The 16,579-nt window shown below is 37.0% G+C and overlaps 1 protein-coding gene across 8 annotated transcripts in view; it reads right to left on the bottom strand.

Annotated features, from left to right (window-relative positions):
• The window catches only part of STRBP (spermatid perinuclear RNA binding protein), a 148,123-nt gene that overhangs the window by 54,113 nt on the left and 77,431 nt on the right, over positions 1-16,579 (bottom strand). For all 8 annotated transcript variants that reach the window (XR_010662293.1, XR_010662294.1, XM_065928489.1 and 5 more), the window contains 4 exons: positions 13,361-13,526; positions 9,662-9,806; positions 698-789; positions 95-190 (listed from right to left, as the gene is read on the bottom strand). Coding sequence is in view for 6 of the 8 variants with exons in the window: in XM_065928489.1 (XP_065784561.1) it covers positions 95-190; positions 698-789; positions 9,662-9,806; positions 13,361-13,526 (499 nt within the window). In the remaining 2 variants the exon portion in view is untranslated. The remainder of the gene's footprint in view (positions 1-94; positions 191-697; positions 790-9,661; positions 9,807-13,360; positions 13,527-16,579) is intronic.

Here is a 16,579-nt window from a genome sequence, read left to right as displayed (position 1 = left end):
TTAGCTAACTCAGAATACAGTAACATATAATTTCTACAGGATTTCCTCTGACTATAGTTTCAGAATTTGCTTTTAATCATATTTAAGTACTTACCCATCCTTTTAATGGTGCCCATGTGGGGACTCTGTTGCACAAATCACGGAGAATGCGGAGGACAATTACACATGACTTTAATCCATTTGCCCTTGCCTAAAACAAACAAAATGATTCCAATATCCCTGTTGAAATCCATTCTTCATTTTAAGGACACTGATCATGGACAAGTTCTTTAAACTGAATACTAATCGGTCAATCATTCATAAGTTGTCAAGCAAACCAAAAAATCAAGTTTTTAAAAGTAGTAAAATTATGGTTTAGAAAGGAAGAGTTCAAAGTAAAGAAAGTATATTATTAGAATTGGCTTTATAGCCTCATGGCAACTCCATTTCCAGGCAACTGTCTTGAGTTTTTAGCTTTTCTCACCCATGTTTGCATTTTATAAGCTATCATTTGAAATTCAGAGTACTAAGTCCAAAAGGATTATATGACAATTAAACATCATTAACTACAGTAGAAGCTACAGTAGACACTTCACCTAAATTAAATCACTTAGTCCTACAATAACTGTAAGAGGTAGAGTGAACCCCATTTTATATATGTTCCAAATGAAACCTGCAAAAGGTTACAGTAATAATAAGAGAATAACAAAAAGCCAACCTGAAACCATTTGGCATGTCGAAGAGACGCCAAGGCGTTCAGGCATTTCTGCCTGTCCAATAAGTCCGGAGGATCTTTCATCGCAACCTTTTCTAATGGGAGAATGGGATAAAGAGAGACAGATACAATTTGACCAAGGGATTCCTGTCAAATTACCAAACAATACAAATAAAAAGAAGAGCAGCATATGAATGAACTAATAAGACTCCCAGAAGATTTCAGGTTTTGGCTTTGTTGCTTTCTTTTTAAATTGTGTGCACCATCATTACTTAGGGAAATCATCAATAGAGCCATTCTGTGCCCAAGTACAACAGGAGGACAGACGCATTCGCTAAGTCAGTAAACAGATCAGTGATCACTGCCACATACAACCTGGGGTCTTATTAAGCATGTATGTAACATCACAGGGCACAAAATAGGTACATAGCACTTTTCCTTTGACAGGGTACAAAGAGTGGAAACCTGGGACCAACAGCAATAACAACTTTATAGAAGAAGGGATTTTAATCACTAATCAGTTCTTAAGGAAAATTAGGGTTTAGGTCACCAATTTGTATACTAACAATACACTGAGAATGGCAATTTTATTTTACAACAAAATTAACTCATCCAACAAGATAACCATTAATAGAAACTTTACCCCACTGCTGAGAACTCTTCCAGTGTATCCATGGAGTTCTCTATTTCTTCTCTAAACCAAAATTATTAAAACTAAAATATGAAATATGTTGAAATACATTTCAAGTTTTGCATACCTTTTTTCCCCAAAAAGAAGCAAAGAATACTATTGAAGCACAACTATCTGACTTGCCTTAACATTTCAGAGTTGGATTGGATGGCCAAGAGCAACAAAATTAAGAACTCAAACAGGGGATTAGTGACAAATAGTCATATTTGAGAAGATGTCACAAGATACTAAATCCATGTTTAGATAGCCAAATTTATTTCCTCTTAGCCCCTAAGAAGTGGGTTTTTAAACGTTTGAAGAATTGGTGCATTAATTTAAATGCATATAACATACAAATGTTTCTTGGAGAAGCCTTTGTCTAACCCAATTAAGTCATATTTACGTTCCTTTTTTAAGAACTCAGAGAGCCCACCAACACTTCCTGGTACAATCAGTCAGTCACAATCTCAGCAGTATGTTTATGTGGGCTTTCTTTATTGGCTTCAACATGTCAAGGCTGAAGTGCTACACACTTATTTTCTGACCAGGTGAGCTCTACAGCAGATACTTGCATTGTTTCACATTAATATCTGCCAACAAATTCACAATACAGGGTCTCATTTCATTACCCCTTTTTCCTCATAAAATGGAAAGTCTCAAAAAAAAATGATAATGTGCTTTTATTTATAAACATAAGCAAACACACTACAGGTATTTACTTCATAGGTGACCTAGTTCCTATCTTTGCATAATTCTTTTTAATGACAAACATACAAGTAATTTGTTTTCGTGTCTACATGTCAAAATGTTTAACTGTGGCCAATACAAGCATCTGTGTGAAGCTCACATACAAGGCAGAACTACTATAAATGAACAGTTAGAATCTCTTAAAAGTTAGACATGACAAAGGTTGACTGACTGCTAAATAAGGTAATCTCAAGAAAAGGAATAGACCATGTTTATTTTTTAGGACTTTAAGAGTAAAGCAAACTATGTTTCATTCTGTCATTGGATCAAGTAGGAGTATCAGGAAAGGTGAGAGGGCGAGAGGGCAGGAGGGCGGCAGGGGGCAAGATCATTGGAAGAGGGGAGGGGTCAGAGGAAGTTTGGGTAGGAAAAGACAAGGCAAAAGAACTCTGTTTGAACTTTCTCATACTACTGTCTGGTGAACAGAGCTTGTAACTAGCATCTGCTCATCACCACATAGACAGTTTTATAGGGGAACAATGGCAAAAGTATTTAGATAAATTCTCTTATTCCCAAAAGTCAAATTATATTCATTAATTCTTATTTTAAAAAACTAGTGACATCAGCTTGCTACAGACAGTCAACATTTGGAGGCAGTAAATTCTACTAAAAAGAGATGAATGGGACAGGCAGTGAACAGAAGATTTGACTGAATTCCTTTTAACATCACCATCAGAATGGCCATGTTTCTTCATGCTCTGATAGTCAAAAAAAGTCAAAAGATCCGAAATGTTTCAATATGCATGAGGTGAGAACAGCAGAGGGGATGTAATAATTCATCTCATTTTACCTTCTTCAAAGTTTCTTATTTTAAAACTTCATAAATTTATGTGGCACTGTAGTGCTACTTGTAAGCCTTGCTTGCCTATTTCTTTTACATAATTAATAACATAGTTTTTTAAATTTTCATTCATTAAAAAATGTGGCAATCACAGAATTGCTGCTGGAAAAACACTGCACTTCTCAAAGTAGAACCTCGAATTTAACATTTCTGTATAAACTTTAACATAGGTGTTTCAGTTTTGTGGAGAAACAAAGTTTTTCTAATAAAAAGGCATCTTGGTGTCTTTAAATCAGAAACAATGGAACTATGAACCATTTCATTTTTTTCCTATAGTGACCAGTAAAACAGATTAAAAAAAAAAAAAGAACAGCATAGGGGATAGTAACAAAAATGCCAAAAAGAAAAGAAAAACAGCTTTTAAAAAATTCATCGCTCAATAACCTGGCATCAGAGCACGAAGGTACATAAAACATTCTAAACAATGGAAGCACTGAAAGGAAGTCTATTATGCCTAACTTTTTTTGGTTAGGGGTTAGATCTGTGACCAGAAACACACAGTCCTGCAGGAAATGTTGGTCAGTTTCTCTCCATCCCTTACATGCAAGCTAACTCTGTGCCTGTTACAAAAACACTAGCCTGTAGATGGGGCAGGGAAAAGCCAGAATATGACTGTGTTAAATAGAATTTATGTGTCTGGAACCTGGTTCGTCAAAGGTAAAATAATCAAGCTGGGTTATCATGAAGACCTCCCTGACATTCCAAAGTTGGAATGAAGCTGAGCTACTGAGTCCATATTGACAGAATTTCCAAGGTAGCCTGAAGATATCCGGGCAGTCCTTCTCTCAATTCCTAGAGGCTGTGTGGAGAGCAGACATTATGCTTCAAGTCACTATCCATGAGAAACCTCAGGCTACAATAATATGAACAGGTAAATGTAGCATGAAGGTAAAACAGAGCACTGTTATCCTAGTTTATGACAGAAACATCACTAGATACAACTTTTCTGCAATGCCTCAGTAGGCAGTGGACCACTGGAAAGACAGTGACTACAGGTTTACACAGGACAATGCAGGTCAAGCAGCTGGGGAAGGCAGGAGAATAAAGACTGCAGCATTGTTAGAAATCCTAGTTGTGACCTTTGGACTGCTCTTCCACCTAACAGGAGTCACGCTACTGAATTTCTGACAAACAGCATTGGAAGTTCACGCTGGCAACTAAAGGGCGCTTGGGCAATTTTTTTGTGACACCCTGAGAATCTCCCCTAATACTGAGCACTGCAGTTTATCTCAGCCTAAGTTATCACAAGTGTCTTTGTAGTTTCCCTATCCACTTGGTTTCAAAGTATGGTAAATACAGTAAGCAGCTGGATTTATCACCTTCATAGCAAATATACTTCTGGTTTAAAATCACAAGCGTCAAAAGCAGCTGAGACCATGTGACGCTCAGGAAAACTAAGTCAGCTAAGATTCTCCTATGATCATCCTAGATAGTAACTGGACTTGTGAGTCAGAAGAGATGGGTGAAACATCAGACTTTCTTCATTTATAAAATAGGACAACTACCTCATGGCTGTTGAGAGTTAAATCATATATGAGAAACTGCTTATAACATAGTAAGTTATAAAACACCTTAGCAAAGCAAAATCTTCAATATATATTACTTGAATTCTGAGATGCCCATTGTTAATGCTTCTTATACACCAAACAGTTCTATTTGATCAGATAATATGCTAGCTACAAAAATTAACATACAGGTTTTGTTTTAATTGCCTACTAAGTATTAGGTACCATTCAAGGTGCTAGGGATAAAGGACACTGGTAGGGAAAAAGACATCTGTCTCAATGAATCATAAACTTTATATTAATAGTAAGTCAGCTCATTACTAGAACTGCATCAAATATAGTATACTGATTCCAATACTACACATCAATGGGTATTTAACAGTTTAACTCTGTTTATGTTTACTACTTCAAACGTATTATTACACACTATTCTCATTGTAAATTCAAGGCACTTTCAGTAGATGAGTTTGTGCTGTGACTTTTTGTTTACTAAACTAAGTAACTACCACTGTTTACTAATCACTGTTGGTGCTGGGTATTGTACGGGTCACATTATTATATAAATTCTCTCAAACAACTTTCTAAAGTATTCATTACCCACATTTTGAAGTGAAGAAATATGTCCAAGGCACACAGTAATAGTTAATGGAGTTAAAGGTCAAACACTTGGCTGCCACCAAGGTCTATGTTCTTTTCCAGATGCCTTCTTTAGCAGGAAGCATGTAGTAATGCATGTATGTGTGCATATTAGGTCGCTTCAGTCTGTCTGATCCTTTGGGACCCCATGGACTGTATCCTGGCAAAGTCCTCTGTCCATGCGATTCTCCAGGCAAGAATACTGAAGTAGGTTGCCATGCCCTCCTCCAGAGGATCTTCCCAACACAGGGATCGAACCCATGTCTCTTACTGTGTCTCCTGCATTGGCAGGAGGATTCTTTACCATTAGCGCCACCTGGGAAGCCCCATATAGTTATGGGGAACGCTTATTCTACAGGGCCCTCAAGTAAAGAGTTAGAATATAGAAAGAAGGCTGACAGCATAGGAGGACTCTTACCTGTGAAACAGTAAACAATACCAAAGAAATTCACTGTAGTCTGGCCACTGAAAATCTAAACAGCAATGTGAAACGAGTAATTAGCCAGCCACTTCTGCAGAGACAACACTGAGAAGAAAAGTGTGTGCTCTCACCAGATTCAGTCCTCCAGTTCTGCCTGCTCTCAGACATTTCCCCCTTTTTTGATTTTACCCAAATATGTCGCAAGGGAAGAGAAACACATGAGGTATATACTGTGAACAGCCTGTTTGTTCTATGGGAGAAGAGAAGTTGAGATTCTGCAGGAAAATCTCTCCCCAAAAAGTATTTACAATGCAAATTTTTTTAAACTTTGAGAAAGAAAATGAGTACATATTTTTTTTAAAGAGATTTCTCTCAAACTTAGAAATTCCTGGAACGTAAATGAATCTGTACTTTCAACCCATGCAGCTGAAAAGAACTGTGTCAAGGCAAGAGTAGTAACCTGGTATGATGAAAGAAATCCTATAGAACTGTACAGCCCAGTTTACACTGGATCCTCAAAGTTACCCAGTAATACACAAAACTGCTAGCACAGATCTAAAACTTCGACAAAGTCCAAGTTAGACAAAACGAGCAAATTATGAGAGATAACAGGTGAGTTGGCAGGGTTGTGAGGTTAAGGAAAATAGCAAAGCAAATCTTGCTGCCATTCAAAAGGAGAGAAAGTAACATGTGTAAAGTATTAGATTCAATTTGATTCTTTCATCTTATCTGAACCCATGGAATTATGTTAACATCAGCTGATGAGATTGAGCTTATAAAGAGGTCTTGGAATCCTTTAATAACCCAAACACCTTGAACAGACTATGACTCTCCTCAGTTCAATTCAGTCGCTCAGTCGTGTCCAACTCTGCGACCCCATGAATCTGCAGCACACCAGGCCTCCCTGTCTGTCACCAACTCCTGCAGTTTACTCAAACTCATGTCCAACTGACGCCATCCAGTCATCTCATCCTCTGTCGTCCCCTTTTCCTCCTGCCCCCAATCCCTCCCAGCATCAGGGTCTTTTCCAAGGAGTCAACTCTTCACATGAGGTGGTCAAAGTATTGGAGTTTCAGCTTCAGCATCAGTCCTTCCAATGAACACCCAGGACTGATCTCCTTCAAGATGGACTGGTTGGATCTTCTTGCAGTCCAAAGGACTCTCAAGAGTCTTCTCCAACACCACAATTCAAAAGCATCAATTTTTGGCACTCAGTTTTCTTCAGAGTCCAACTCTCATATCCATACATGACCACTGGAAAAACCATAGCCTTGACTAGACGGACCTTTCTTGGCAAAGTAATGTCTCTGCTTTTTAATATGCTATCTAGGTTGGTCATAACTTTCCTTCCAAGGAGTAAGCGTCTTTTAATTTCATAGCTACAGTCACCATCTGCAGTGATTCTGGAGCCCCAAAAAATAATGTCTGATACTGTTTCCACTGTTTCCCCATCTGTTTCCCATTAAGAGATTGAACCAAATGCCATGATCTTAGTTTTCTGAATGTTGAGCGTTAAGCCAACTTTTTCACTCTCCTATTTCACTTTCATCAAGAGGCTTTTTAGTTCTTCTTCACTTTCTGCCATAAGGGTGGTGTCATCTGCATATCTGAGGTTATTGATATTTCTCCCGGCAATCTTGATTCCAGCTTGTGCTTCTTCCAGACCAACGTTTCTCATGATGTACTCTGCAGAGAAGTTAAATAAGCAGGGTGACAATATACACCCTTGACATACTCCTTTTCCTATCTGGAACCAGTCTGTTGTTCCATGTCCCGTTCTAACTGATGCTTCCTGACCTGCATATAGGTTTCTCAAGAGGCAGGTCAGGGGGTCTGGTACTCCCATCTCCTTCAGAATTTTCCAGTTTATTGTGATCCACACAGTCAAAGGCTTTGGCATAGTCAATAAAGCAGAAATAGATGTTTTTCTGGAACTCTCTTGCTTTATCGATGATCCAGCCGATGTTGGCAATTTGATCTCTGGTTCCTCTGCCTTTTGTAAAACCAGCTGGGACATCTGGAAGTTCACGGTTCACGTATTGCTGAAGCCTGGCTTGGAGAATTTTGAGCATTATTTTACTAGCGTGTGAGATGAGTGCAATTCTGCAGTAGTTTGAGCATTCTTTGGCATTGCCTTTCTTTGGGATTGGAATAAAAACTGACCTTTTCCAGTCCTGTGGCCACTGCTGAGTTTTCCAAATTTGCTGGCATATTGAGTGCAGCACTTTCACAGCATCATCTTTCAGGATCTGAAATAGCTCAACTGGAATTCCATCACCTCCACTAGCTTTGTTCGTAGTGATGCTTTCTAAGGCCCACTTGACTTCACATTCCAGAATGTCTGACTCTAGATGACTCTCCTACTCTACTGCAAATTCCGTTCTGCAATAACTAGTCTTCTAGTACGGGTATAACGTAGTAAGATCTGTTCTCAGGTCCTCTGAACCTAGTTATAAAGGCAACAGACTAAGCTTAGAGTTATCACTGAAACCTTAAAATCCCATGTAAGTGCACAAAACCATGGAGGGAAAGAAGCCTGTTGTTCTCAATACTTTCAAAGTAACTGGAGAGATGTCTCCAGCTGCAAACAAACATTATTTAGTCTCTGGCAACTTCAAATCTAGACAAATCTAGCCTCTGGCAACTTCACTCATCTTCTCATCTCTCTATACTCAAAGAATTTTGAATAATATCTATAACTATACTTAGAAAAGGTTAGTTTTACACTAGAGGGTCAAGTAGAACACAGCTTACCAGAATTAACAGAATTATCTTGATACTTCAGAAATCATTTTATAGTTCTACAGTTAATGATGAACTGTAAAACTGTCAAAGAAATTAAGCCATTTAAGATTGGTTCTTCAGAGATGTTAGAGATACTATATACAGCCCCAAAGAAAAAGTACAGGGATAAACCCAATTACAGAGTGGATGTACTTTAATTTTAAACTATGATTCATAAATGTACCTAGTTTTTATCTGTTGGGTATGATATAGCTGATTTTAGTACCCCAAAGATTTCTTTAAAAAGGAAGTCTATCACTTTTACTTTAAGAAATCCTATGAGTCATGTCTGCAAAACTTGAAATTCTAACATCTCTGGTAAAATGTGTCTTTTTCTTCTTTGATCATCAACTTGAAATAAACTAAGAAACTGACCAATATTTCTTGCTGCACTGGTATTTCAGGTAGGGGAGTAAGCAATGGAACTTGCTGAATATCTAGTGATGAAAAACAGCAACAGGGAGTCCTCGTTGACCCAGTTAGGCCACAATGCCTCTAAATTGTCATAAGAGAGAGAGGCCAGTTGGTCAAAGGTCTAACACAGGAAAAATAGCACATGGCAAGTTTCTAGACACAGGACTAAGAGGCAGAAACAAGCTGATGTGAAAGGATAAAAATATCAAAAAAAGAAATCCAGCTCCAACAGTACTTAAAACGGAATAGATTTCTCCACTTTTATTTGATGGCATTGCTATGCAGAAATTCTTTTTAACTTCAGAAAAAAGTCAGATTAAAATCAAATTCCCACATATATAAAATCCTAAATGTTAACAGGATCACACACCTCCTAGAAAAAAATTTTTACTAAAGATTATTTTAAAAAAAAAGAAAAAGCTCCCCAATTTATCTCTCTTGCATTACAAAACACTTAGCCAATTAGATAAAGCATAACTCTTAAAAAATTATGGAGTTACTACAAGTAAATTTGAAAACAGTACTGTTTTGAACCACACTTTAACCCTAAAATCAGACCTAATAACTAAGCTACCCAGAACAGGTTAGCTGATACCAATAGCAATGCAAAACTAGACAAAGGAAAACAGAACACCAAAACAGTATAAAAATTAAAGTGGATATAAAACCAACATAAGCATAGGTTTCTTTGAATTAACATATTTTACGTTTTGAATATAAATATTTTTGCAAAATACAGAGGTTAGGTAGGAATAAATCTGCTTAAAATACTATGAGTGGCATAAAACAAAAGACAGATTACTTCTTAAATCCATTGAACATAATTAGTATGCAGCATTTAAGAGAGGTCTTATGTGAACAAAACAAATATATATTTATGTATACACATCTATGTCTCTCTATATATACATATACATACATACATACATATATATATACACATGTGTACCTCCATCCTTCTTCTCCAATTCGTCTCTAATCAGAGGGGAAGTAAGTATCACCTTCAAAGTTAGCGTAGGTTCTTTTGTATTCCGAATTATAATAGATGCCTCATCTACACATTGTTCCACTTGATATTTCTCTTCTGTGAGTTTCTGAAAGTCATCAAGATTTCAAAAACAGCCAATTAATTAAAATTTCAAAAAATGAATGATTCCCCCTTAGTCTTAGTTTTCAAAAGTTATTAACGATTAGTTTTTACTGTTCTGAAAGAGGAACTAATCTTTAACTAGTTCTTTAGGGTGGAAGTAACATTTCTCTCTCCCAACTTACTGGCGAATCCCTTCTCCATCCCTCAAAAAGCAACCACAAGGTCAATCATCTATTCAATTATTAAAGAATATTTAAAACCATTCTAATATTTGAAAGTGAAAGTTACCATAAGTATCATGATACAACAAAAGGTAAATTATTGTTCTTGAAATTATTACAAAGGACTTATACAGCATAATGAGTTGCTGGGAATGCTCTCTAAACCAACACCTTTTTTTTTTTTTTTTAAAAGAAGAAAAATCTTTATTTTTGATAGGACAACCTAAACAGGAATTCCTACTTGCTAGTAAAGATTTATAAATATAAGATTACATAATCTTGATTATGTAGATTTTTAAAGAAAATCAAGTAAGAATGAATGAAAAAGGATCTCTGCACAATCACTCATCAGTAAAAAGGTTAATATAAACAAGTAACTAACTTCCTTTCTCTAACAAGAGGTGTCAGAGATCATTCCAGTGAGACCTTCTCTGGGACAAGTCATATGACATCCACGTGGAAATGTTCACTGCTTCTTTTAACAAACAATTATACAAAAAATTATCACCAACTAGGATTGCTTTTAAGTATACATTTAATGTATAATGATACATTAAATATATAGTTTAGTGAGTTACACAGGGCCTTTCCTGGTGGTAAAATTTAATGTATTACCTAACATAAATAGTTGAACAGAAACACTACTGGGTCTCTCTGCTCAACAGCTGTGCATTAAAGGAACTCAAAGTCATTTATATAAGAATAGCATTTTACCATTAAACATCCTCAAAAAGATAGAAAACTGAAAATTCATTACCCTAATTTTGAACAGAGGAAACCAAGAAAGGGAAAGGCCACACAGTGGCTAGAAAAACCAGAACCAGAGTATAGAAAAAAAGCAGAAAACTGCTCACATTCACTTTGCATAAGAGCAGTAGAGATGTCTCAGAGAAAAAGCAAAGTCAATTTTTCAACCGTACATGCAGATCACTCTATAAGACACACTCAAAGTAATGAAATATGATATGAGTGTTTGGCTAAACTAATTCTAAGTGACTCTGGTTTTGGTCGTCCTTCTCCTTCCTCTGCTCAAGGAAATTCTAAAATGACCCTAGAAAAGAGTACATAGAGAAAAGGTCTGAAACAATCCCAATTAATGAAGGTACCCTGATAATTCAAAATTTTGCTATGATAAGTGCTCAGGGAAAAGGTGTTTAACTCACAAGGAAATAAGTTCATATAGTATCAGAGATTGGTTTTCCAAACGAACACCAAGAAAAAGGGGTAGGCAGGGAATAAATGCAAACATTCCATTTAAAATTATTTTCTGAAACATTTTTGTATTAATAATAAGATGTCCATGCTTGTGTGTACATATGAAGGCACAGCAAATATGTGTACATGTACACAAATTAATATAAAGTGGGTGTACAATTATATCCCCATTTATTTGGGTACCTCTACCCAAACAGCTACGGTCATGGATCCAGCCACCACACAAAGCAGCTGGTTTCACTGCTGGATAACTCTATTAACTATGTTAAATTCAGATATTTCTTAAAATGTCCACCACTGGTCTTAAGAGTTCAGGCCACTTTCGCCTTCTGCAAGAAGCTCTTCAAAGATCTGAAGATACCTGTATCTTTTTCAGCTTCTCTAGGTTAAAAAGCCCTAGTCTCTTCAAATTTGAAACAGTTTACCAGTCTGCATACTCTCCCAGCCCCTTCCCTCAAACACTTACTAGCCTGACAAAAAGTTTAAAACTGTGGTGCCCAGAAACAGAAAATACAGAGTTCACACGGTTGTGAACTACAGAGAAAGCTCTATTAGTACAACTGAAGCTCTAATTTCCTGTATCTTCAATACTGAGAAATACAACAGATCTTCAATTTCTTATAGCACTGATTCTCAACCCTTTTTCCACCCTGACACATCTGAAACTATGACCACTCATATAAAACAGAACTCACTAAAGAAAACAGAAAAGGGGGTGAGATGGTTGGGAAAGTCTCCATATGTCCAACCCTTTGCTTATTACTCTAGTACAGATTTAAGAATAACAATGTTCACTATAATAAAAGTAGAAATAAAGATTAAACTCTAAAACAATACAAAAAAGGAAAAAAGATGGATTTTACATTAACATTCTAGTAACAAAAAGTATAGTCAGAAACTCGTTACTGAACTTCCTTTACTGAACTCCATGTTGCTTACCACTCTCCCTTCTCAAATAATCACATAACAATTTAAAAAGTCTTTAATCTTTTAAATCTTTCTTTAAAAGAAATGAATTTAACCCTTGAAAGAACAGAAACTTTCCTTCGATCAGAACTGAAAATGGAAAAATCAAATATATTTTGTTCAGTCACTTAGAAAGCGTTAAGATCTAAAAATGATTTTTTTAAAAGTGCTCCAGAAATTAATAAAGGAGAATGTGTCAACAAGTAACACAAATTTGAGTGCCAGGAATGGCAGATTAAAGTCAGGAAGATGCTTCTGAAAATCAGTTGGTGAATATGAAAGAAAATGATCCAGTAACAAAGCTAATAAAGACAAATTTAGAATTCATGTTACTTTGGGGGAAAAAAGGTCTCCACAGAAGAAATACAAATAAAACCAACTACAAAAAAAGAGAGCATTCAATAACTCACAGTTCAACCTTGTGTACTGATATCTACTTATGCAACATGGATTGAAGGACTGATATAAAATCATCAAAAAGATATAATCTAATTACACCAAAGGTAACACATCTGAAAATGAAAGGTGATCATAGTTTTCAACTGACCCTTGGAGCAGACTGGCAGAGCAGGGCCTAAAGTGACCACAGCCCTGGACCAACCAGTTGCCTTCACCCCTGAGGAGCCCTCAGCCTCCAGCAGCATCCTCCAGGGCACAAGAGAACAGTAAAATTCTCTAAATGCATCCCAACGTGAAAAAGTCTTGAAAACAAGGGATTAATAGTGAATTTCTATTAACAGAATGAATGAATGAAATGAAATTAACAGAGTCTTCAATTTAAAAAATTAGCATCTATCAAAGTTTCCAGTTGCCCAGGCTCTTTTTGTTCTTTTCCACCCTATATCAAACCTTCTGGAGAATTTTATAATGCTGAGAGGCCTATTCTGGAAAACATGAACACTCTCAGCAAGATTCATCTGAAAAATCTAAGACTGCATTTTGAATATTAATCACCAGAGGTTTGCCTTAGATGTGATATGTGATGGATGATGCAAAGACCCAGAGTAGCCAGATGACTACTTTTTACTGTACCTAAAGTACAGTAAAGTACCTACCTTTTACTGTTATCAATTTCTTTTTATTAAATTAATGAAGATCACTACCTATTTTTACCTTTTCACAAATTCTCCTAGAAGCACAATTAAACTGTACTCACCTGAATCTGAATAGGAAGATTATCTTTGACTGTATTTAACAGGGTCTCTGTGGGTTTGTCTTTGCACATTAAAACCAGCTCCAAGTCCATGTCATCTTTAATCAGCAAGCCTTTTGCAACCAGGCCAATCCTCATTACACCACACAATGTCCGACCACCTTGATCCCTAAAAATAGAAGTCTGAATGATTACTTTCACAGCCTACTTCTGAAACTATAACTTAATCATCACTTGGCTTTCTGGCTATCCATATGAATTGATAAGGGAGAACATAAATCCAGAAATCCAAAATCCCACAAAATAAAGTCTCAGATTTAAGGCTCATAAACTATCTTACACAAAGAACCAATAGGAAGACTGTTTCAAATGATACATCTGTCAATTCTTTATTAAATCTATATTGCTTAGGAAAATCCAAAAATACTGTATCCCCTTAAATATCTTTTCAATTATTCAAACTTCCTCCTTTTATCTTTTAATTAGCAATTGAAGAATTGTGAGAAACATGAACACCATGGCATACTAAGAAAGAGCATCAGAGTGGAAATGAAAAGACCTGACCTCTGCTCCTAACAGTGCCTTCTGGCTCAGTATCTGTAACTGTAAAATGGCTATTGGCTGGATAAGCCTTAGCCTCTCCTTGTAGCTGTAGCATTCTAGGAATCCATAAAAGTTTATGGGGAAAACAGAATAATGTGATAAAAGTGAAGAGCTGAGGACCCCAAAGATGATCTGCCAACACACACATTCCAAATCCAGTGGCAACCAGAAGAATGAACATTCAAAGAATATCAAGTCATGCATGATGCATAAGAATAACATTAATATCTATCCTTGACTTTAATACCTAAAGTTTATTAGTTCATTTCCCTCAATTACAAATGAAAATGTAACTAAACTTAATGGTCATTCAACAAGTAAGCAACTAAAAAAAAAAAAAGTAAGCAACTGTTTGAATATGGAGAACATACTCCAAATTCTCCTGCTTCAGAGGCTCACACTGCAGATTAAGTACAAAAGCTGTTTAAAACCTGCTTAAGAAGGAAGACAAATGTGATATCTGAGAACAAACTGCGTGCCACAAATCTCATTTAGACCTAACAAAGAGCCTGCATTTGAAAGACAAGGAATGAGAATCTCAAAACTGGTGATTAATTGTTCAAGTTCACAGAGAGTAAAATGGTGCTGCAGTCCATGGGGTCGTACAGAGTCAGACAGGACTGAATAAGTGAACAACAAGATTCAAACTCAAGTTGATTTGACCACAACACTCAAGCTTTTTACATTATTATGACTGCATCATAATTTCAGAAAAGGGAAAGGTCAAAATTAGAGACTAAAAGCAAGGCAAACTTCAAAAGTGACTTCAGCAGAGTCATGATTTGCTTAAAGAGAAAAAAAGGTCATTCTAGCTGAGGGGAAAGAATCAGCAGAGTTGAGTCCAAGTTAGCAGAGTTGGAAAATGAACTGGAGAAAAGAGAAACAGAACAGTGGCAATAGAAATAAGACAGGAAATCATAAATAACTCAGTCACGGCTCAGTGCCTGGCATACCTGAGAGAGTCAATAAACATTAAGCAATGAAAAACTATAAGGGTGGTACAAGTATAAAAAGAAATAAAAATCATTTTAAAGTAAACCAAATATAGGACATTATTTGATATTAAGAATAGTCTGTCATCTTTGATTATTTTTTCCTCTGTATTCCTGATCTTTCATCTTTCTCCCAAACCTAGTAACAGTTTATAAATTCTCCCCTCTTGAGTTCAGCTCAGGTCAGTCTCTCAGTCGAGTCCAACTCTTTGCAACCCCATGAATTACAGCACGCCAGACCTCCCTGTCCGTCACCAACTCCTGCAGTTTACTCAAACTCATGTCCATCAAGTCGGTGATGCCACCCAGCCATCTCATCCTCTGTCGTCCCCTTCTCCTCCTGCCCCCAATCCCTCCAAGCATCAGGGTCTTTTCAAATGAGTCAACTCTTTGCATAAGGTGGCCAAAGTATCGGAGTTTCAGCTTCAGCATCAGTCCTTCCAATGAACACCCAGGACTGATCTCCTTCAAGATGGACTGGTTGGATCTTCTTGCAGTTCAAGGGACTCTCAAGAGTCTTCTCCAACACCACAATTCAAAAGCATCAATTTTTGGCGCTCAGCTTTCTTTACAGTCCAACTCTCACATCCATACATGACCACTGGAAAAACCATAGCCTTGACCAGATGGACCTTTGTTGGCAAAGTAATGTCTCTGCTTTTTAATATGCTATCTAAGTTGGTCATAACTTTCCTTCCAAGGAGTAAGCGTCTTTTAATTTCATAGCTACAGTCACCATCTGCAGTGATTTTGGAGCTCAAAAAAATAAAGTCTGACACTGTTTCCACTGTCTCCCCATCTGTTTCCCATGAGGTGATGGGACCAGATGCCATGATCTTAGTTTTCTGAATGTTGAGCGTTAAGCCAACTTTTTCACTCTCCTCTTTCACTTTCATCAAGAGGCTTTTTAGTTCTTTCTCACTTTCTGCCATAAGGGTGGTGTCATCTGCATATCTGAGGTTATTGATATTTCTCCCGGCAATCTTGATTCCAGCTTGTGCTTCTTCCAGACCAGCGTTTCTCATGATGTACTCTGCATAGAAGTTAAATAAATAGGGTGACAATATACAGCCTTGATGTACTCCTTTTCCTATTTGGAACCAGTCTGTTGTTCCATGTCCAGTTCTAAACTGTTGCTTCCTGACCTGCATACAGGTTTCTCAAGAGGCAGGTCAGGTGGTCTGGTACTCCCATCTCCTTCAGAATTTTCCAGTTTATTGTGATCCACACAGTCGAAGGCTTTGGCTTAGTCAATAAAGCAGAAATAGATGTTTTTCTGGAACTCTCTTGCTTTCTCGATGATCCAACAGGTATTGGCAATTTGATCTCTGGTTCCTCAGCCTTTTCTAAAAGCAACTTGAACATCTGGAAGTTCTCGGTTCACAAGTTGCTGAAGCCTGGCTTGGAGAATTTTGAGCATTACTTTATTAGCGTGTGAGATGAGTGCAATTCTGCGGTAGTTTGAGCATTCTTTGGGATTGCCTTTCTTAGGGATTAAAATGAAAGCGGATCTTTTCCAGTCCTGTGGCCACTGCGGAGTTTTCCAAATTTGCTGACATACTGAGTGCAGCACTTTCACAGCATCATCTTTCAGGATTTGAAATAGCTCAACTGGAATTCCATCACA

The sequence above is a fragment of the Muntiacus reevesi genome, chromosome 3 (genome assembly GCF_963930625.1).
Source record: "Muntiacus reevesi chromosome 3, mMunRee1.1, whole genome shotgun sequence".
Lineage (NCBI taxonomy): Eukaryota > Metazoa > Chordata > Mammalia > Artiodactyla > Cervidae > Muntiacus > Muntiacus reevesi.
This window is presented reverse-complemented; position numbering and strand designations above follow the sequence as displayed.